Here is a 25,158-nt window from a genome sequence, read left to right as displayed (position 1 = left end):
ATATTCTGTATTAAATTATAACTTTATGTACTAGGATGTCATAATATGGACATAAGATGTTATAATTTTTTCTAAAGAATGAAGATATTTTCGTCATTCAAAATTTTCAAACAAAAAAATGAAACTGCAAGTATTAAATACGCATACGAAAGTAATAGCTACGTGAACTAATTAGATAAGATAGTACGCTCCACGTAAGATTTTCTATACTGCACAAAGAATATATATATATATATTTTTTTTTGGTATGCCAAACCTAGACTCACCACAAGCCTCAAATTTGATGTCCCAGTGCGGCAATAGCTTGATGGTCAGTGGTCACCCTTCTCATCCACGGGATACAGGTGACAGAATTGGATGGGCCAATTGGCCGTGACCGTAGTCCTGGAGTTACTGGGAATAACATATGTTACGTACCAATGTTTGCTTTTTTGCCCCTAGATATCCCTAGACATCTTTCTAGAGTTTCCAAATTTACTTCCCCGTCAAGAAATATGATAATACCAGTACTGTTTATGTTTAGCAAAATAGTGGCCCCAAGGAGGACGCCGCCACCCATTTCATTATAACACAAGTATAATGTATTATATGAAAATCTTATGATAGTATATGTTTATATATTATCTGGTTATTACATGAAATCATTGCACACTCATGATGAAGAATGTGAGGATATACAGTATTTGAATATTTACAAAATTAGTTGTCAAATGGTATGTATATTAAATATTTGATTGGGAGTGTTGGATTCCGAAATAAAAATGGAAATAAAAATTTTATTTTTATTTTAATTCCAAGAATAAAAATTAAGACTGCAAATGGGTTGGATTGATTTGTAATCCGATTCGATCTAATCCATTTATATCCAATCTAACCCATTTCAAAAGATCTATGGAACCAAATCGGATTCTAAAATTGAAATCATTCTATTTTTCAAGTTAAATTTGGGTTTACTGAATTTGGACCTAATCCGATTCAATCCGAATTTCGTATATTGTTAGGATTCGAATTTGTTTGGGTTTCCAGTAATGATTTAAGAGTTGTATGAGCAATTTTTTTAACATAAAGATATATTTAAAATTATATTTATATCTTAATTTATTTTAAAAATAATATTATTTATTGTATGCTTTAATTGTATGGCTTATAAAAGTTGGCTATGTGGTAATTAAAACGTAGTTGGCTACGTTTCGAACCTAATCCAAATCTAAATTTTTAGAGTTGAAGCCGGAATATTCATGGACCCAATTCTACCCAAATGATCCATCAAGTCGAAAATTTTAACCATGGATATGATCTTTTATTGGGTTGGATCTGGATCCAATATTAAGATCCGATCAAGAAACTAGATCAGATCGAGATAACTCGTGACCCCATTTATTTGACCCATTAGCATCCCTATTAGAAATTCTTTAATTCTTTAAAACTCAATTCTTACCCATCTTTAGTATTCAAATCTCTTTTAGATTCTCATCATCATGATCCAATTGCTTGGAAGGATATGGTCCATCTTTTTTTTTTCCCCCCTATTTCAATACATTCCGATTTCAATTCTCGTTCCAGCAGCAAACTATGGGCACCCTGAAATGCAACTTGAGAAGATAAAAAGGTATCTTCATAAAAGAAAAAAAAAATAATGAGAGAGAGAGAGAGAGAAAGAGCGCGCGCGAAGAGCGTTTGGGCGTCTTTTATAGGACTCTTCACAATTGGCCAAAGTCAAAGTGGTCAGCATAGAAATCGATTTCGTAACTGCCCGTAGGCTGTGACCTTTCTGCCCAGCAAGGCCTGCGGATCCCCGATGCTCCCTTCAGCCTTGGCAAAGAGGGTCTGGAAGCTAGTTTGTCTTGCGTTGAGGATGGTCCCGCAAATCCCAAGAGAAGAAGTAGAAAAGAATTACGAGGCAACATTTCTACAAGCCAAAAACTGAACAAATCGATGTATGCGTGGAAAAAGCTGATAGCCATAGTTCATATCACAAAGGTTGGCACGAATGCAATTCTTCACCTCATCCTGCTGCAATCATAGACATCAGTGGCGCATTGGGTTCATGGTTGGAATCAGAATCGAAATGAATTGGATAAGAACCGAAATAGCCATGACATTTGGGAATGTTTAGTTTGCGATCGAAATAAGAATCAGAATAGGTTGGAATGAGATTGAAATAGCCATATTGAAGCATTTGCTTCGTAATCAGAATGTGAATGGAAATAAAGATTTGAATCCTCAAAAAAGAGTCGGGATTGGATTTTAAGAAATTTTAGACATTTTCATTATGCCTCAGAATCGGAATGGGACTCTCCCTAACCAAAAGGTTGCATTGGGAGTCATCCATTCATTCCAGATCCCAACTCTTCCTAACCAAGCACCCTTTTAGTTCATGACTAGATCGGAATTGGAATTGAAATGAGATTTAAATACTAGAAAGAAGTAGTGATTGAATTTTGAAGGCTTAGGGCATTTTCATTCTCCTCTGAAATTGGAATGACAATGTGATTTTTCCAATCAAACAGCTAGAATGAAAGTTACTTATTCCTATTCCATTCCACAATCCAACTCTCTCCAACTAAACATACCCCTAATGAATGAAGAAGAATCACTGAGGAATCGTTGTATTTCTCGGAAATACATACCTTTTTACCTATATTTTTTCAAGCAACATAGTACCTAAACCACAAAAGATTTCATTAAAATATATGAAATGAGAAAGAAGGCCTATAGGCCAACATGAAGGCTAAACAACAACCCAAGTGCCGGAAAAAATGCAATCAAGAAAAATAATACCACAAATTATTTTTCTCTCTTTGTGCAATTAGATGGGATCATACTATGATTCACCAAACATCAATAATATCTATAATTCATGTAACTAAGAAGCAAAACAATGAAGCAACCCACAAATTAATGAGAGATACCATAATTTTAACATGGAAAACCCTTCGATGTGAAGAGAAAAACCATGGAACCTATTCCAACCAAAATCTTCTATTATTTAGAATAATAATGTTACAATAGGTTCTCTCTAGTTTAACTAGATGTTGTACAAAATATTATTAAGATTGAGTCTAGGCTTCTGCAACAAGAATATCCATCACTAATAAGATAGATTTCAAAAATAAATGACAAAGTAGAGGATGGATCTTATCATGTATTTATGCTTGAAATATCCAATGGCGAAGGCTTTTCAAAGATCCAAACCATTCAATTTGTAGCTCTCAATACTGAAAACAATATATTGAAATTTCAGTAAAATCTAAATACAATCAACAATCCGATCATTCAATAAAATAGTACTCTTTAACATTTTTTCTAGTCTTCTTCTCCATCCTTTTTTTTTTTATTTCCTACCACCCTCCAAGCAAGCCAAAAATGGCTTGTGAAAGAGAATGCCTAAAGAGTGGCCATGTGCATCACTCCTCTTTTTTTCTTTCTTTTTTTTTTTTTTATTTTAAATGTTGTAGATCCCATGCGAGAAGGGAACCTGATCCGATAAATCTCCTCTCGACTTATGTAGGGGGATTCTACCAAGCCCACTTTCTCTCTAGCTACAAGCAATATTTTTTTTTTTTATGGATAAGATTTAATCATCATCTTCGATCCATTGTCATTGGTATAAATTTTCTTAAAATACAACAACTTTATCTTTAAAACACCCCGAACCCAATAAAATCTTGTATCAATGTGCTTGGATCTGGAATGAAATATTGGATTATTTGAGAGATGGATTGCTCTTTGACTACTATAATAAAACACATGCTTCACTTATTCTCCAGACTCAGCTCTTCTAGAAAATTTTTCATCCATAAAAGTTCTCTACAAGCTTTTGTGGCTCAATATACTTAGCTTTCATAGTGAACAAAGCACTATATTTTTATAACTTGGATTGTCATGATATTACTCCCTCAAAAAATTCATCAAATATCCTAATGTGGACTTTCTAGAACCTATGTCACTAGATTTATCCATATCTGATATCCATCTAATATAGGTTTGTCATTACCAAAACATAAACAAACTCTAAAAGCACCTCTGAGATACTTAAGGATCTATTTAATAGTTATCCAATGTTCCTTATCAAGAGTAAAGAGAAATCGATTCATATTACTACTGCATGAGTAATATCTGGCTTAGTACAAATCATGGCATATATTAAACTATAATTATAGATGTATAAATAATCTTCTTCATTTCTTCTTTATTTTTCTCAATTTAGAATATTATCTAGAACTTAATTTGAAATGACGTGCAAATGGAGAGTAAACTGGTCTAAACTTGCTTAAATTAAATTTTTCTAGCACCTTTTCGATATCTCTCTCTTGAGATAATCAAAGCGTTTTATTCTTCTCATCACAAGTAATTCTCATGTCAAAGATTTGTTTAGCCGGCTCCAAATCTTTTATGACAAAAGATTTGCTCAAGTCTCCTTTCATATTTTCAATCTTATCAGTATCATGGCTAAAATCAACATGCCATCCACATAAAATTAAAGAATAATGAAATCTCTATCAGAGAATCTCTTTACAAATATATAATGATTAGAAGTGATTTGCTATACTCATAATTTATCATAAAGAAATCAAACCTTTTATATCACTGTTAAGGTGCCTAATTAATTAACCTCATTTAAGTTCTTCTTTATTTTGCATAGAAAATGCTCTTTGCCTTTAACTATGTGATAGTCCCACATCGATGGGGTAGGAATTTAAGTAGAATTTATAATAACTTACATGAGCTACTACCAATAATTGGGCTTAGACATTTTTGGGCCACATGGTTTAAGGTCCAAACAAGTTGTTGGGTCAGTCATCGATGCAGGACGTGACAGAAATGATATCAGAGCCACTCTCGGAGGTACTATCATGTGGAACCATGCTGGAACAGACTGTGCATTCCGGTGAGGTACCCTCAATCTCTAACAACGGTATGGTGGATGATAGTTCGCGATGTTGTCGTTAAGACACCGTAATTATTAAATTAAATCTAATTTTAATAAAAATTAAAAAAATACATAGAGAGTAGCGAGTCTGGTCGAATCCACATAGAAGCAGTACTTTCATTTTATAAAAAAATAAAATTTTGAAAAAAATAATTTAAGTCGAAAAATAAAAATTAAAAATATGAAAAATAAATTAGATACTAAGATCTACTATTTAGATCCTAACTTTTACTTGCAATAAAAATAAAAGATAAAAATTTAAAGAGCATAAAAATAAGCATCTACTTGTAAAATAAATAACAGAAACTTAAAATGCAAGAAAATAAATTATTGTATTAAAAATAAAATTTAAGTATAAAAAATTTAAAAGAATAATGAAATAAAACTGTAACAAAGACTCAGAAGTTGATTGGCGCAGCCTCGTCGAAAAGATAGTTGATGATCTCTCTTTTTTTTCTTCGTACTCCGTGAAACGAACTGGCTTCTCTTCTTCTTCCTCTTTGGATCTGATCTTCCAGATGGTGTAGGCATGTAAATGGCGTAAGAACAAAACTTTCTTCTAAACTCCTCCTTTTTAGAAGCCTTCTCTGCAATCCAAAGCTATGCTTGCTGTCTCCTCTTTATTTCTCTTCCACTCTTGGATAATTTTTTTTGTATGTCTAGACTTTTTTTTATAGCTTTCACAAACCTCATAATCTTAGACGTTTTCAACCTCTTGATTCCTCGTGGATTAAGATTCCTTGCCGCAGAGAACTCTATGTTTGTCGCGTTCATCACGCATCTCAGGCGCTCTCGGGTGTTAGGCGCTTTCAGTGTTACAGGCCATGTCTCAGGGTCTGTCGCAAGTCGCAAGTCGCAAGTCCCAAGCCACAAGCCGCAAGCCCGCTCCACTGTCCCGTGTCAAGCCTTGCCGCATGACCACTAATTTAAATCATACAGAAACCCATGGACCGCCTTAAAACCCTTGTAAGCGTGTAAACCACGTCCAAGCCCACTCTCAGGACCAATCCCACTTGGAGACGCTATTGATGCTTCCTCCTGTGGACCCTTCATGCGCCCAGCCATAAACCACCTAAAAGCTCTTACTTCATTTGAGCCCAGCACGCCCATGACCCTTTTATTTTTCCATAGGCCATGGGTCCCTTGTGGCTTTTAATGCTCTTCCAAAAATAACAACCTTTCTCTCTCTCTCTTAGAGGCCATGGATCCCACTCCCCTTCTTTCTTTCTATTCTTTTCCTTTTTTTTTTTATCTATTAAATTTCTACCACACATCCATGTATCTTCGCATATTATGTATATCGCAGATCTAAATTTAGACTTAAACTTCATCTAAACGTGTTGAAGGGCCATTGCTTGTTAGTTTGTGATGATATCTTCATAATTAATTATTTTTGAAAAAAATATAAAAAATATCAAATTTAAAATAATAAAAATTAAATATAAAATATTTTAATACTTTTTTATGATATATTTGATGTACTGATTAGTGGGCTTGCCTCCGGAGTCTCACATGAATATGTACTGAGAAGAGATACTGGGGCCAAGTGGGTCCTGACAAGGACGTCAAGGATTTAAATGGGAGAGATTGTGATAGTCCCACATCAGTGGGATAAGAATTTAAGTGGGGTTTATAATAGTTTACATCAGCTACTACCAACAATTGGGCCTAGATGTTTTTGGGCCATGTGGTTTAAGGTCCAAACAAGTTGTTGGGTCAGTGGTCGATATGGGGCGTGACAAACTATGAATCCCTCTGGCTATTCTATATAAATTTTCTCTTCTAACTTACCATAAAGGAAGACAATTTTTGCATCATGCTACTCGATCTCTAAATTCATGCTTATAGCTAAGTTAAGAATAACCTAGATTGAAGACATCTTAACCAATTGTATGAAAATTTCTTCAATAATAATTTTTTTTTCTGATCAAATTCTTTTGCAACAGATCATGCCTTATATCTTGACTGAGTGCTCTTTTACTTCACGTAGTTCTGTCATATGGTTTTCACATAAGGATTTTATACCACTTTGCATAGCTTTTAACAATTCTTTCTTTTGCTCATGAACCAAAGTCTTTTGGAAGCATTCTATTTTTTTCTTATGGCTCATCAACTATGTTATCATCATTTTTCTGTATATCTCCCTCATTATCATCATTCACCATAGAGAAGGCATTGAACTCGAAGATCAACATAATTTCTAATGACAGAATTTAGTTTCTCAACCTTTTTAAAATCTTGAATAATATGATATTTTAGAAATACAATATCTATGTCTAACCATCTTCTTATCAATAGAATCTCATAATGTATAATCAAACTCTATATACATAACCTATAAAGATGCACCGTTTAGACTTGCAATCAAACTTGCAACTCTCGTTCTTAAGAATGTGAATAAATATCCTGTAGTTAAATGCCTTCAAGTGATTATATGATATATATTTTCCAAACTATACTTTTTCTGATACATTATGTTTAAACGAAATTGAAGGAGAAAAGTTGATCAAACCCACACTAATTCTCATCGCTTCACTCTAATAGGATTTAGGCAATTTAGTATGAAAGAATATACACCAATTCTTTTTACAAATAGTTTGATTTGTTCTCTCGGCAACTCTATTATGTTGAAGTATTTTAGGAATAGTTTTCTTAAGTCTAATGACATAATCTCTTATCTCTGCAATATTTTTTAAATGGATATATATATCCACCATATATCAAAAAGTGCATATCCAAATCTATAAGATTTCTATCCGAATCAAGTTAGATGCTAGATATAAATAGAGATTCTGCCAGCTTACTTTCAGTCCTAATTTGCAACAAAATATAACAAATATTTTTATTTGGTCACATGTTCCTTGTCATTTTTTGAGTTATTTATTGATAAGTTTTCAATCTTTTATGACCTCAAAAATCGTCACAAATATTGGTCTTTAATGATCATTTCAATTTCATTACTAATTGTATCACGACGGTCATTAATTTCTTATCAAATCATCTTTAATGATTTTTTTTTGCTATAAATAAAATTTTTACTAATGTTTACCTTCAATGATCTTCGGCATCTCATCACCAAGTATAGTAATTTTTTTGACAACTTTATTTTTAATCACTAAAACTTTTAACCATGATATCTTTAGTGGCTATCTGTGATGAAATATGTTTAGCCACTTAAAATTTTTAATAGCAAAAGTAAAAATTCTGTGACTAAATTTTTCATCTCTAAAATTCTAAATTTTTGCAGTGCATAGAAAGTTCGGACTGTGATTATTGTGCTTCCCGGTTCTGTTTGCAAAGTCTACAAAATGAATGAAGTACTGTTTATTCTTTGTTGTTTTTCTTGGAGACAACACTTGCTGCTGTCCTGAGACAGTTCTTGCTGCTGTCCTAATCTATAATTTTTTCATCTTCCTAATAAAATTGGGGGGAACCCTTGTTTCCTCCTCCTTGCACTCAAGAAAAAAGAAAGAGAATCCCAAAGATGGCCACATGCACCACTCCTCTTTTTCTTTTTCTTTTTTTAATTTTAAAAGTTTTGGGTCCCACATGAGGAGGGAATCCACTCCAACAACAAGAAACAGCATCGCCCAACCCAATTCCATCGCGATAAAATAACTGAAATGGCTCCAGGAGGGCCCTAACAACGGGGTCGAGTTGTATCTTTCTCACAAAAGATTGAACAATGAAAAATATAACACTTTTCAAAAATTTTGTGTGATATTTTATTTTTTAATTTTATTAGATATATTAATACCAAAAGATATGATCTCCCTATCTTATCGAAAAAGAAGAGGAAAGAAAGATACAACACATTCCTAAGAAGATGAATCATTCTTTTGCGCAAAAGATGCAAATCGGACACCTCACAACCCATTCCCAATATCATCCGAAAACAGACAAAGAAGAAACTCAAATCTCCCTGGCACACCAATACACAGCATGCAAGCCTCTCTGAAGGACACTGCAGCTTGAAGGACATCATTTTTTTTGCTCTAGGCCACCCCATGAACACTATAATTATCTCAATTAGAAATCCGACCATGTCAAACCTTGGATTCAAGCAAAGGTTAATGTCTGGCCAATAACCGTGAGCTGGCTGACATCCTTGTTTAAGTGCTTACTTTTGAGGATCCGTTCTTTTGTGGATAAAAGATTTATCTAAAAAATTATAATTTTTTTGTAAGTATTTTTCAGGCATCATTTAGATAGAAAAATAATTTATCTATGTTCTTTATGCATTGAAAAATGACTTAGAAATCTATTACCCATATTCTTTTATATTATTATTTTCTTAGGTAAGTTGCTATGATCTATTTATATTTTTCATAATATCTTTTATTATATAAATATTATTATATATTATATTATATTACATTATATTAATATATATTAATACATAAGAATATATATTATATTATTATAATATATTATATAACTATTATATCTTATTATTATATATTGTATCATTATAATATATCATCATATATTATAATTATATATTATATTGTCATATTATTATTTATAATATTATAGTATAAAATATTAATATATTATATTTTATTATTATATATTAATATAATATAATTTATATTATATTATATTATAAATATTAATATATAATGTATTATAGTATATTATAATATATTATACTCTATTATTATATTATTATAGTATTATATAAATATATAATATTATATATTTTATTATTATATATTATTTTATTTTATTATAACATATTATATTATATTGTTATATTATTATATTATAATATAAAATATTAATATATTATTTTATTTTATTGTTATACATTATTATAACATAATATATTATTATATTATATTAATATCTTATATTAATATAATGTAATATATATTACATAATATGATTATATATAATAATATAGTATAATATATTATATTATTATATATTATTATATTATTATAATATATTATATAAATATTATGTTATATTAATATATGTTATTATATGGTTAAGGGTATATTAAGAATGAATTAATTGGATTACTTTTTTGATTGATGGGAAAATGATTTAGCTATTCCCTAGATGGGTAAGATTTTCTTTCATTTCATGAATAAATGCTATCTATGGGAAAGTAACTTATCCATCTTGAAAATCATAAGAATATGGATAAGTTGGTCAATGAAAAAGTTGATCAATATTTTCATAATATTTATCCACAAAAGAATATGCCCTAAGGGAGATCGAGGGTTCTAATCTTGGACGTAGCAAGAAGGCCACTATGTTGCTCGAAGAAAAAAAATAAAAAGAAGCAAACCTATTTCCTGCAATGCAAATCCGAAGTGCACTATAATATCTTCTCCATTTCCACTGAAACTCTAGTCTCCGGGCCTCCAACTATTAGTATTCTCCATTTTCACAGGATCTAGTAGCTCAGAGTTTACCATAAGACAATAATTCTATCCTCTTCTATTTTTGGGGAACTTACAAACTGATCCCTCAGCGGACCCGGTCATATTAATAAGCCTCGTTTGACCATTCTTTTAATACTAGTCCACTCGATCAGATGTCTTTTGAACTCCTGGTCCTTCTCAACCATACACAACATGCAGTGGGGGTGAGGAGGAGAGAGACTGCAAATTAAAGGACCAATTGATGGGCTCGTATATTCTTACGCAAGAATCCATGGAGAGATGACACATTAAAATATTTTTTAATTTTTTGGCGGTATTTGTCTTTCTTCTTTACCACACATTGCGCGTTAGAAGTTTTTCTTTTGATCATAATAAGATATTAAAAGTTTTTTTTTGAGGTTTAATAAGATATTAAAAGTTGTATAGGACCAACTGTCAAAACAGTTTACAAAAGCGCACGCATGTTTCAAGCTCCTTCACAAATTTTTCCAACTCATTACACAGGAAATGATTCCTTGGAGATAATGTTTGGAAGCTTCGTTTCCTATCACGGCAGTTACGTATTCTCTAAGCTATACCTATTTCAGGTTTTAACACAATGCGGTCTTCTTCGTTCTTTTCGACCACAATGCCTTCTTTTGACTCCAATAATTTGAATAATTTTATTTTCTGGATGATTATTTACTGGTGCTTTCTTAACACCTTTTCCATCATGACTACCGGAACCATATCTTCAAGGAACGGTCGAGTGTATATATGCTTATTATCAGTGGCAAACCATAAAGATACAAAAGAAAATGCCTAAACAAATTTAGACCTGCAAAGTACCGAAAGGAAAGATGGCAAAATATGGAATGGTCGATTCATGTCTGCCAACAAGTCTGATCCTGTGAAGGTGAGAAATTGCACCCATCAGTTGGCCAACTACAGGGAGGAAGGGGTTCACTTAGATGCTGCTCATAGCTAATAGAAAGCTTCTCTATTAGCTCAAAATCGTGTAATTAAGAAAATTCCGTTACTCTTTAAGTTGTCTTTGCAACAACCTTAGAATGATATGACTCCACTATCACTGTATGCCTTTCACCAAATTCTACAGGCCAATATCAAAGGTAGGAGAATATAACCTACACCAACTCTGTGGGCTAGCTGCAAAGCAGTTAACGATGACCACAAGCCCTCTATTAGAATCTGAACAGATTCCAAGAACTAGAAAAAAGCCTTTAGGCAAAGGCATTCACCTTGCACACGCACACACGCACACACACATATATATATAGGTCTCACTCGTGAACACCAACATCCACTTCAAATATTTTGGTCATCTCCAGCACACCGGCCTATGAGCAGAGAAAGGGATCCTTTGGTTGTCGGTAGAGTGGTTGGGGATGTGTTGGACCCCTTCAATAGAACCACCACTCTTAGAGTGTCTTATGGCTCTAGGGAAGTGACCAACGGGCGCGAGTTCAAGCCCTCCCAAGTGGTCATCCAACCAAGGGTCGACGTTGGTGGGAATGACCTCAGAACCTCTTACACACTCGTAAGATACTTAAATCCGATTGAAGCCTGCATTTCTTTGATCCTTTCTATCTTCCAAGAAGGACACATAAGAACAAAAAGATAGGCCTATTCATAAGATAATGATATACAAAGTGGCTTTGGTGGTGTATATTTAGGTGATGGTAGACCCAGATGCTCCAAATCCAAGTGATCCAAGCCTTAGGGAATATCTCCACTGGTAATTAACCTCTTCTTGTATCTCCACTGACTGCTACCTCTTACATAAACTCTTTCAATGGTTAACTAGTCTCTGTTGATGGTGCAGGCTGGTCACAGATATCCCGGGAACCACAGGAGCAACCTTTGGTAACGAATTCCCATATACTTTTTAAGAGCACAAACTTTGTTCCTTCCGCATTCCCCCTTGATTTCCACCAACTTCTGATGGTCGAGTGTTTTCAGGGCAGGAGGTGTTGTGCTACGAGAGCCCGAGGCCAACGATGGGAATCCACCGCTTCGTGTTCGTACTCTTTCAGCAGCTCGGGCGGCAGACCGTCTATCCTCCGGGCTGGCGCCAGAACTTCAACACCAGGGACTTTGCAGAGCTCTACAACCTCGGATCCCCAGTTGCTGCCGTCTACTTCAACTGCCAGCGAGAGTCCGGTTCTGGTGGGAGAAGGATCTCAGCTTAATTAGTACTTGAACTTGCATCAGCCGTGATGCATGCACAGGTCTATCTCGAACTTCTACCTGTGTAGAATCCTTTTTTTTTTTTTTTGAAATAAAGGGAGTCGAAGTGCCACCCTGAATCTATTAAAGAGCAAGGAGTAATTACAATGGTAAATTTACAAGGCATAAACGGGAGAAGAAGAATAGAAAAGAGGAAGAGTACAGGAAGAAGACCCCAATTGCAGAATACATTGCTGCTCTAAATGATGGCAAAGCAGGGGAATGCAACCACGCTGCAGCAAGGAGACGTCACGAGCAGGATAAGGGAAGTACGGTATATATTATGGTTAACACACCTTTGTACTTTTTTTTTTTTTTTTTAGGTGGGTAATCTCGCACCTTTGTACTATTGCTAAGCTGCTTCTTACTCGGACATGGAGCTATGGTATGTAGTTCGGTGGTCTTGCATGTAAATTTTTTTCTTCGACTGCAGGGTAATGTGAGGTGATGTGATACGTAAAAATGAAGCGTATATCTAAAAGTTAGATGCTGAAACTACTTCCATTGATTGATAATGGGTTTTTTGAGGCAAGGAAATTAAATTTGGTCGGGACAGGATGGATTGATGCAAGGTTTAACAGGAAGTAATATTCCTCTTTATTGCTTTTGTCAAAAAATATTCCTCTTTCTTGCGATTTGATTGTTGTTGTTTCTGGATGCTGAGGATGAAAAATTACTATATCCATGTTGTTCAAGGATAAGTGGAGAAAAAAGGGCAAATTTTCAGCGTTTCTTCTCATAAAATTAGGCTAAGTCCCGGCTTAAACCCAGGTTGAGAATCGTACCAGGTTATCTACAGTACGGATTTATCTCGGTTAGATCCAGTTTGACCAGATTATCGGGTATATCAATCTTAGCCTTGCAAAACAATTGTTTGACAAATTATACAGGATAAACCGGGGATAAACCTCCTATATAATGAATCTGAGAGGAGAGGGTTCAGATTTGGATAGGACAAGTGGGATGGTAGTATCGACTATCGGTGCCCATCCCAATTATTAGGTAGACTCATTCTACCGTAGGCAAAATCTTTTGTAGGTTTTGATTGGCTCTTTTTCATCTCACAATCGATCATAATCAATCATGATTAGCAATTAATGAAAAATCAATTGATATGTAAATTTTTTATTGACTGTACCAATGGTAAAACGAGTCTATCTAATAATATCTCATCGGTATGATCCATATATCCGTTTCAGTGCATTATATACATAGAAAGACCCATCCAGCCTTTGCTTTTTTCTTTTTTTTGAAAGTTAGACTGCATGTAAGAAAATTTAATTAGTACTCCCATAGACTCATTATTGACCCATATTTTACCAATCGATGAGTCATTCCTTTCACTAGAGAAGCAATTCTGAATAAGTTGGTACGATTATTAATTTGATTTGTGTATGCATGCGTGCATGTGCTTTTATGAGTGTATCAGATAGGATAATAAGCCTTTAAAAAAATAAAATAAAATAAAATAGGTTAGATGCATGATTCTCCAATTCATAATTTACTGATCAAGACCCGAGTTGAATGCTAAACATCTTTGGCCAAGTCTTTAATTTGATGATGTAGGCATTTTTGGATTAGAGATGCCACAAAAATCTTACGATATGTTGATGATATTTTGATATGTGTTAGAGCTAAGAAAGACTATATGGCAATTTTAAAGATCATTCTTTATTTGCTAGGTGAATCCTTCTTTCATGCGATGGAGATAACCATAATCATTCTCTCATTATATCTTTTGTCCATGCTCTCTATATTTTTGTCTCCGGTGCAACTCTCTCCTGCTAAGTCAAGATCCTTTATGGTGCGTGCTTTGCCATCGTCACCCAGAAAAAGCTTGGACACCCTTCGATAGCTATCAAACATTCAAGAATTATGTGTTGTGCAATGGCATACAACTTGGTATGACCTATCGCGACCAACTTATAATAGTCAACTATCTCCAATATTAGACAAAGTGTCAGCTAGCAAGGGTTGTACGGCTCTCTACGGTGCAAAACCTGCACCGCCGAGGATCCGAACCCCCCTCTACTTTGTTTACCATGTTTCCCTCTCCATCCCATCCTAGGACAACAACTGTTTCCATTTGCCCTCTCTTACACTCATTGGCACAATCTATTTTTCGATGTTCTCTCTCTTCATCTCTTTGTTCTTTTGCATGGCCAAAACCTTAATCCTAATTCAATATCTGATGTTCTTTACACTCGTCAAGTAGCTGGTTTTATCTCTCGGTGAAGAAGAAGAGAAGTGTTCAGATTCGCAACTTGGTAAGATTTGTCCTCCTATCCAGGCTTTTCTTCTTTAGGATATGTAACTTAGGATTTTAGAATTAATGATTTTAATTGTTGAAACTTAGACGCTATGATTTTAAGGTTTGAAGGTAGTTTAAAATTATGAAAGAGGAGAGAGAATGTAGTTATATGCATACGTGTGATCCTCGTAAAGGTATACCCAGCCTGTTAAAAAAAAATTATATTTCAAGATCTGGTAAGTGGAGGAGGTCTAGACTAATGCTGGTTGAATCTTATGGCTTTTTGTTACTCTCCTGAGATTCATATAGAAGAATCCCAGTTTTTTATTGGAACTCTTGATAATTTTAAATTTTTTTCATTGTAAATATCTAAAGAATTGCGGGCTGGCCATGGTGTTCTTCCTACCGACTCTATCATAAATAGAAGCGAAATATCTTCTTCTTTCTTCTCTCTTCTTCATGAATCGATGTTTGGTTCGCTTATTGCAAACCATTTGACTATGTTGAAGAGGAATTTAATGAATTTGTGGGGCAACACCCAGTCAGCCAAGGGCATCATGTTGCGCGCATAACATGTCATGGAAGGCTAGACGAGAAGCAAAAGGCCGCATAGACAACGTACGTCTATGGAGAGAGCGGGAGCAAACTACAAAGCAGGGTCGTGGTATGCCTTTGCTTGCCTTCTGCTGATCAATCAAAAGACCGGCAAAGTATCCACCTTTGTTAGTGGGGCTCAAATGGAGGAAACACATATATAACTTCTTCACTTTATAGCTGCTAGAAACTGAGAAGGAAAGCAGATTCCATTGGTACTGGAACCAAAAAAATTCTTCTATGCCCTCGCATAGAACACTTGGATGTATATTGACATAGCATTTGCATGTATACCCATTCATACAACCTTTTGGACAACTAACCCCACTGGGCGATTGGTACTTTGCCTACAAACTCTTCATTCACTTCTGTTTCCCTTTTCTTTTAGCGGCCGTCCGCATGAGTGGGAAAGGTGCCCATTGGTCGTCTCTAAGTGTTGTTGGGAATGTGTTGGACACGTTCACCACAACCATGTCGTCGAGGGCAGCATATGGCTCTGATGAAGTTTTTAAGGGACAAGAATCAAGGCAAGATTAGCGCAGAACCAATGACGTGCACGAGGCCCAGCAATCTTTCCGTTTAAGCTTTTATGTCATTATGAGGTTGAGAGTCTAAATTCAATTACAAACATGCTCGTGCTAAGTGTCCTCGAATACACATCGAACTTATCCAAGAAAAACTGGCTGGAATGTTTCTTTTTTTTTTTTTCTAAATTCTGTATTAGTATTGAAGGTTTTTCCAGGATATAATCGACATAAGAAAAAAAAAAAAATTCCCTGATGGAAATATAAGATTGGAATCTCTCAAGCCTTGTTTACAATTCCAAACTACAGTGACTTCCGGATAAAATCAAGGACTTTGCTCCACCAATCTTTTGCTCAGGCTATCAATCTCCAACATTGGCAGGCATTGAAGCAAGATTCTTTTAGCCATTGGTCCCGGGTGTCTGCACCAATCAAAGACATACCTTTTACAGAATTTATTTGTGAGAGATTTTAGCAGCCAGTTCCTTCAATTTCAAGGGATCTATCAATGATCAGATCCGACGGGAGGACAGAAGGTGCGGTTCCAATTTTTTTAAAATATTATTTTTTTAAAGATTATTTTTTAAATTATCATAAAACCAAAGTTATTTATGGATTTATGGACATTTGGATTATATGGGATATCACGCATAAAATTATGAATTCAATTTACGATTTTACTACCACCTAGGATGAAATTATGGATTCAACCTATGATTTCGTTTTGCTAACAAATTGTGACTTCAACCCATGATTTCATTCAGTCTTCCACACAACCCCCCCCCCCCCCCCATAGGAGTGGCAATCGGATTGGGTCAGGTATAAATAGGTCGAGTCAGATACGGGTCGAATAAAAAAAACTCTAAATCCGAATCCGATCTGTTTATTTAAATAGATCATGTTTTAAAATTGAAACCCGACCTACTTAATAAATAGGTTATCTGATCTAACCTGCTTACTATCCATTTATAATCCATTAAAAAAAATAAAATCCAACCCAAAACCATTTACAAGAAAAATAAAAATCTGCTCTCCAAGAGGGCTCTACCCTGCCGCATCTCCGCCCAATTGCTGTGCTCTCGACCGCCTCTAGCTCCATTCGATCGTCGTGCTGTCGACCGCCTCCAACTCCATTCGACTGGAAGCCCTCACCTCTAGCTCCGTGGGTGGTCCGATTGAAATCCTAGATGCATCCATAGAGCCCCCAACACTATCGGATGAGTTGGCCTGACTTCTAGTTCGGGGACAAGCCCCTCAATGCTATCGAAACCCTAACCCTAGATCCCTCCCCCCAGGCATCGCTGGTGGCAGCCGGCCCTGACCTCACTACCCTTCTCTCCGACGAGCTTCTCCTCCACATCCTCGATACCCTCCCAGACCCCCTCCATAGCCCCACCTCCCTCGTCTGCAAGTGATAGCTTCGCCTTCTCAGTCGCCTCTGTTGCTCCCTCACCCTCCTCGACTAGTCCTTCCTCCACCGCCACCTCTCCCTCCGATTCTCCGACCTCACTGAGGTCGACATCGTTCCCGCCTCCTTCGCATCCCCTTCCTCCACTGCTACCGTCGGTGTCCTTCTCACACGTGGCCTGGTGTCTGTGCTCCACACGGAGCCCCCCATCGATGATCTCTTAGAGGGGATAAGAAAATTCGAGCCAATAGCCATGCTGGATTTGAGTCATTTGATGCAGATTATGGAGGGGAGAGGGGAGGGGTTGGGTACCGAGGAAAATTAGAATGGGAATAAGTACTTAGCCCAATTGCCCACTGGCCTAATTTATTTTAATGGCCCATACACTAGCTAAATTAGTCCAATCCAAAATTTAAAAGGATTAAATAGGTTAAGCAAGTTAAACATATGAAAACTATATCCAACCTAAATAATAAACAGATTAAACGGATTAACTTGTTTATGACCTAAATTTGTTTAGTCTAAATCCAAACCTATTTATGAAAAGTTGAATACGGATCGGATTAATTGATCGAGTCAAGTTTTGCCACTCCTACCCCCCACTCCCACTCCTCCGATCGGCCCCCCTCCCCTTTCCTACAACTGGTCCCCCCTGCTCCCACTCCTTCGATTGCCCTCCCCCCCTCCCCCCTACTCTCCACTCCAACCATGCCCCCCTTCTCCCCACTCCTCGAACCAGGCCCCTGCTCTCCACTTCTCTAACCGACCCCCCCCTCCTTTAATCTTTTTTTCCATCCCCATTATAAGTTTTTTTAATTTATTATGATTTTTTTTATTTTTGTAGTATATTACATGTAGTTTGATGTTTTTATTTTTGTTTCCCATGCCTATTTTATGCTTTACCTCACCAAGATATTATCTAAAATTTGGTGTCTTGAAACCATATATAAGTAGTAACTATATGAACCGCCAGCATATTAAATGTTGTGTTTCTTCTATTTGGATTAGAAGCTCTTTTTTATGTCTAATGACTTAAATCCTCCAATATCCTTGAGTTTTCACTTTCATATCTCATCTCAATCATGACTTATAATCCTACTTTACTTTGGATAATCTAATTAAAGTATGTTTCATACCTAGAGTTCTTGAGAGACTACCTTAATGCTATACTAATCCATTATTAACTAAAGAAGTAATGTAGCTCATCTCTTGATGCGCACCATACTAGGAGGCAAATGCATATCCAATGGGATATATAACATCTCATAGATTATCTTATATAACTTGCTCACATGAAAGAGGAGAATGGTTCGTGGAGACCTTGGGATCTATTATGATACATATCCTCCTAATGACAAGACAATGGAAGCTTTTTATTAGATCTAGTTAAGCATCCCTACATATATTTTGATTCTCTTAAGTGCTTGTAGTAGTGGATTTATTTAATATGGGAATGGTGATCTTATGCTAAGCATGCTAAACTTATTCTATCTATTGTATATGTAGTGAGATATGGAAGAAACTATCACGATCTTATGCTATATTAATGGTTCTATGGTTAATAACCATATGACACAGAGTACAATGGGCGATCACAAAAGATTATTAGAATTAAATGTGGAATGAAATTTTATGAGTTGGAGGATAAGTTATGCATAGTTTTTCGTGTAGACAGAAAAAAATAAAATAATGATAGTATATAGATATCCATAAGTTATGTAGCCAACAGTATTAAAGTATGAAGTACATGTTCTAATTATCGAAGATGGAGATATTGAGATAATCTTTTCATCTATAAGTTCACATTCATATTTATCCAGTGTAGAGTTGTACCTAAATATGCAATCAATTGAAGACACTGGACCTATTCCTAAGTGGGATATTAATAAGTCAGAGCAACAAACAAATTATTTCCTTTAGTCCATATGCCCCAAGATGAGATCCAAATGAAGCAGATGATTCGGAAAAGATTGGAGATCTAAGTGCAGACCGAGATCTTGACCTATCTGGATGTTCCTATTATGAGATGGTGAGTTCAGAGGATCGAATGCAGACCCATAGAGTAGCAGGTTCAAGATTGCCTTGAGAGATGGCAAGCCAATGTCCTGTCCATGATGGGCTGGACGACTCTTGTGAGATTGGTGCTATACTCCCTCTCGATGTACCTCTTGGCAAACATGATTGTATCGAGTTCTTGTCTCAAGAGGATGGAGTAGTGGTTTCAAAACTTCGTGTGGGCTCGGGGCAGGATGGACGTGGGATCCACTGGCTATTTTAGGAGACAGTCTACTAACTTGTGAGAGGTGGAGGTTTGGAGATTTAATTCCTATTGGTCAGGAAGGAGATCATAATTACCAGACATACTACCAGATTTCTTATCCAGTCCGATTGCTTGTGGAGCAAGATAATGGGGGCCTGATATGGGGCACAATGTCAAGGGTCCCACATCTAGGCTACCTATGGTTGCTCCTTCATCTGAAAGAAGATTTATGCTCATGGGCCAGCAGTTCTAGCATAAGTCAAATGGTTGATTGGGGACGGGACATCGATGGATGTGAGCGAGGATGTCTGGATTTTCAACCTTCATCAGCAGCATGGTGGATGATCATCTGTATGTTTGCTACTTATTCAGTATTGATGGTAGAGGTTGGAGAGCTCAAAAGATCATTCATTTCTTAATTTGACGGTCTACTTGTTGATCGGATCCTTGCCACTTCAATTCTAGTACATCGCAGTCAAGATTTGAGGGTGTAGGGTCGATCTTACCCTAAGATTTTTTGAGGGACTTGTTCGAGATGTTCAAGCCAGCGATGGATAGGAGGATCAAGGTTGCTTAGATTTGAAGAGTGATCACCCATCCCAAAGTAAATCTCTTTCTCTAAAAGCTGCATCAGACCGGCTTCAAATGCACATGCTTCTCAGGAATAGGGGTATGGAGATTCTGACTTCATGTCTGATCTACGGGCTGGAGAACGAGTCGATGGAGCACGTCATTCTATATTGTCCAAGGGTGAGGCTGATTTGGAGGAGGTAGATAGCCAATCTTGGGAGGCGAGTAGTAGCCCTTGGCTGGAGTCCTTCCTGAGTGTGGTCCATCATAGTATGGTTAAGAGGATGACTTCTACTTAAGAGGGTCAGATGGCTTATATCGCTAACCAGATCTGACTTTTTAAAAATAGCTTGATCTTCAAAGGTGAGGTGGTGCCTGCTCACTGGATGCTAGAGAGAGCCATTTATTTGACTGCAGAGTATAGCTAGTTCGATGCTGCCAGTCCGTCTCTTGACCACCCTGATTTTAAAGACTCTCATGCTACTCCTATAGCAATTTGAATAGTTATTTTTATTTTCTGGGAGCCCCCTCATTCAGGATTTGCCAAAAAGAATTTTGATGACAGTGTCGGGTATGGTAGGGGTGGTGCGGACTTTGTCATTCAGGATATCTAGATATCAGATTACTGATGGTAGGGGGCTTTTTTCTTTTTGAGCCTTCAGTCTCCAGAGCTAAGCTGACGGATATTATCTATGCCAGACAAGAGCTGCAGACGGAGAGAATTTTTATTGAGAAAGATTCTGTCACCGTTGTTGGTTGGATCTGAGACGTACGAAGCAGTTAGAAGCCCATTTACTCTTCTATGACATCTGGACTACTCTTTGTCTTTCTATGTGGTGTTAGTCCAACATGTCTACTGAGTGGCAAACATTGCGACATATTGGGTCGCATCTTATATGGTGAAGCACTCTGGAGACTGAGCCTGGAGATAGGGTAAGACTTATCCAGCGGTCTTATGGGATCTTTTATATTTTGACTTTATGGTCTGCTCTCATACTAGAGTAGTGTTACTATCTGCATATACCAAAAAAAATACTAGTTCGAGACATATAGAGGACGAATTCTCTATAGTGGACAATGATATACCACAGATTATTTCAGACAAGCTTCAATTTGCATAATTACTGATGATACGGTTTATATAGATAATTAACTTTTTCAAAATTATGATATACCAAGTGAAGATGATATGGAAGATGATACCCAGCAAGTCGGTACATCACATGATGAAGAGTGCTCAAATTTTTCAATATTTGAAGCTCCTTCTACAATATTCAAGAGGGTTGATTGGGCAGCTGCTAATGTGTCAATATCTTTTGCATTGCAGACATAGTGTAATACAGAGAAAGAGATGAAGAGTTATGTAAAGAGCTCCATTTTACGGATAAGATAGAACTGCAAACTGCAAGAGATGGTGGAGAAAGCCAGAACAGATGCGTACACACTCATATAAGCTAAGCATCAGAACAGATGCCAGTAGATGGTGGAGGAAGTGCATAAAATTAATTGCAAAAACCATATAAACACTTTTCCTGTATTTGAAGAATATGATTCCATGTAATTAATTTCAGTCCATCCATTTTTTTTCTTGACATGGAATCACAAAAAATAAAATAAAATAAACATAAAAATTATAAGTATACAAATCTAGTAAAAATAAAAATAACAATAAAAAATTCCAAAAGAAACAAAATTAAAATGTATGCAAATTTATAAATAAGAAATAAATATATCTAAGCTATATAATTAAAAAAAGGAATAACTTGAAGAATTAAAAATAAAAGATAAATTAATAGAATAGAAGAAAATAAATTAAAGATATCAAATATTGATATGATAATAAAATTAAATTCAAAATTTATATATATTTGTAGAAAAAGAATGGATAAATTAGCATATGATATAACATGGTTGGGACTTGGGATGTCTGCATAGCTGGCCTTCTACAAGTTTTGAGGTACCATTTAATTACCAGCTGATTTCTAGGAATATTTCGGCTAATGGTAAAGATTTGAAATCCAGAAAAATAAATGTAAAAAAAACAAAAGTTAAAAATCAAAATTAGGATAACTAAATCAAAAATGTAGATGTGGGGCTATTGAAATGTTTATATTCATTAATTTCTTCACCCTTGGAAACAAAAATGCTTTAGGTTCCAATCATGCCTTTTTTCTTTTTTTTGATGGAAGCATACGTGCACCATATATTTTTTGCAACCTTAGACTGGCATCATAATATCACTCATCAATCCCTATGCTATGCATTATATATAAATCATCCATCATGCATGCATGACTGGAATCACTATGCATTCATGGTACCTTATCATGCACGCGTCTAAGCAATGCTATATCATGCGGGCCTACCAAGGGATGCTTTTAAAGGAGCTGCGAAATTAACATGATTTATATATGCTATACTGGCGAAAACACCCATCATCCAAAAATTACTGATTCGATCAAATTTACTGTGGATCATAAATATTTTATTAGTTGAAAGGAAAAAAATTAGATAGATCAAAGCGCATGGAATGTAGAAAAAGGAATTCAACTCAGGGGCTTTGATGTATTTATTTTTTTTCTTTGTCCAACCAATAAACTATTTATGGTCCATGGTGAATTCGGTCCAACCAATAATTTTTTCTTCTCCTTAGCAATTAGTAGAAGGCACAAGTTTTTCTGTAGGAAAAAAAAAAAAGAAAAAAGAGCCACCTGCCCGGTATTGCTCACACGATATATATAACTAATGGAGAGAGTGTGAGCAGAACAAAAGGATGGAGAATGGGTGTCAGGCATCAAAATAAGTGATGGCATGTGAAAGTTCTCTTTCCCAATTCTAGGATGACGTGTTGCTAAAGTTATTTCCTTAGATGATCCGGATCATTCTATAATCTATATCTCATCATGGAAACAGAGGGAATAAATTATCTGCACCTGGCCGCTCGTGCGAATGTCGACAATGCGAGCTTTTACCAGCTCAAAAGTATTACCTTATGCTAACACATGCGATTGTCGACAACGTGAGCTTTTGGCCAGCTCAAAAGTATTAGCTCATGCAAACACGCTGGCCTACCACCACAAAAAAAAATTGTGGCCTACCACCACTCACAACTTTAGTTGTCTGAATTCATGCGTTTTCTTTTATTTCTTCTTTTCAAGAGAGCAGTGCATGTGGATGTTGTGCTTTAGGTTCTTCAGACCAAAACCCCTCTAGACTTTTCAGACAGAAACCTTAAGAAGATTGCAGCCTTGGAATGAGATACCTCATCTTCTCAAAAATTTAAGCATGACAGGCATTCATGTCATTAATTAGTATCTTCTGCTATGCTTTTGCCTTCTAGCCCAACGAGGACTGGAGTGGATTCTGTTGCGGCCAATCGCCTCGTCGTCTGATCGTCGGAGAACGAGCGCCTGCAAAAAGGGAAGTCCACACTGACCGGAGGCGGCTCCGGCGGAGACCCTCCGACGGTCAAGTCAGAGAGGTTACTGGGCAACAGTGAAATGAAGACAGAGAGCTCAATCGAAAGAGAGAGAGAGGAGCGAGTCTGTGGTTTCAAAGTCGAGAAGTGGAGATCCCTTACACTGTTGTTTTCCCCGATTTATATAGTGGAGCACGGTATGGCGCCGTCATTAATGGCGCGGATAATTGAGGAATTGTCAACTCACTGTAGACTGTCAGAGTCGCCGTAAAAGTGTCATATCGTCGTGGGGCTGTCAAATCACTAGGGTTGACAATGCCCTAGGCAGGACAATGCCCCAGGCAGGACAATGCCCCTAGGCGGCAATGCCGCATGTTGCTGTCAGGACTGACAAGCTCTGGCGGCTGTACGGCGATCGGAGGAGTCGACCGACCCTAGGTCGGTGGCCAGCTGAGTGGCGTCGGGTGGAGATTTGGGCTCCTCTGTTGGTCGGCGAGTCTTACGTGAGTCGGCCATCAGACTTCCAGGTTCAGTCGGTCGGAAAAAATATGCCCGACCGACACATCCTCAGTCCGTCGGTCGGTCGCTCCGGCTGTCGGTCGGTCGGTCGGTCCCTCCGGCCGCCAGTCGGTCGGTCCCTCCGGCCGCCAGTCGGTCGGTCGGTCCCTCCGGCCATCGGTCGGTCGGTCGGTGGGTATTTTCCAACAGATTTCATGTCTTTTAGTTTTATTTTCAAAGATGTCCCTTTCGGTATTAACTGGTGAGAAGAAACAGGGTGAATAGAATATTTAACATTGAACTTTGGCACTGATGATTTGGCAATATAAATCAGGATCGTAAATACCAAAAGATTTTACTGGCGTTCGATACACATGACTGATATAGAGTGATGGGTTTCATAATAATCCTCGTACATTCTATCATACACATTACAGAAGTGAAAAAAATATCCTAATAAGAATATACGTTATTCTAGCAACTAAAACTTACTCCAACCATCTAGAACTGGATGCTCCATAATTTTTTGAGTTATCACTTGTTCCAAGCCATCTAAATTTACTATGGAAGGGCGGATATGTTTTCAGTATTGATTTAAGAAAAAAATAAAATTTCATCTCCTCAAATTTAAATGATTTTCACACACATCTTCTCATCTTGGGCCACTTTGAAAATTTTTAAAAATAACAAGATGAGTAAAAACATTTAAATTTGAGAGGATAAAATTGTAATTTTCTAATTTAAAACTAACTATTTAATATATTATTTGGCTTTGATATAGTGAAAATAGTTGCCACGAATTTTTTTGGGTGTAATTTTCTTTTTATTTTGAAAACTAGCTATTTACTAGCTTATAATTTGGTTTTGCTACGGTGAAAATAGTTGCAGCTCACCCTCTCTCCGTACTGCGTCTATGTCCTGGTTGGGTTGGGGGTTTGTTGGTTTGGGCCTTCCTCAAAATTCTTTGTGCACGGCGGGGGGGCAGAAAATCCTACATGCAGCGCACCGTTTTGCACGTAGCCGCCGCTTCCTAATCCATAGCTCGTAGTTTATTTTTTTTTTTTTAATTTAAAATTTTAA

General features: G+C 36.4%; 1 protein-coding gene across 1 annotated transcript; it reads left to right on the top strand.

Annotated features, from left to right (window-relative positions):
- Positions 1-11,655: 11,655 nt before the first annotated feature.
- LOC105048191 (protein VERNALIZATION 3) lies at positions 11,656-12,796 on the top strand. The gene is made up of 4 exons (XM_010927410.4): positions 11,656-11,866; positions 12,003-12,064; positions 12,152-12,192; positions 12,289-12,796. Exons 1-4 carry the CDS (start codon positions 11,669-11,671, stop codon positions 12,516-12,518), a joined length of 531 nt encoding a protein of 176 aa, XP_010925712.1. The 5' UTR covers positions 11,656-11,668; the 3' UTR covers positions 12,519-12,796.
- The last annotated feature ends 12,362 nt before the right edge of the window (positions 12,797-25,158 follow it).

Source organism: Elaeis guineensis, chromosome 7 (assembly GCF_000442705.2).
Source record: "Elaeis guineensis isolate ETL-2024a chromosome 7, EG11, whole genome shotgun sequence".
Taxonomy (NCBI): Eukaryota; Viridiplantae; Streptophyta; class Magnoliopsida; order Arecales; family Arecaceae; genus Elaeis; species Elaeis guineensis.
This window is presented reverse-complemented; position numbering and strand designations above follow the sequence as displayed.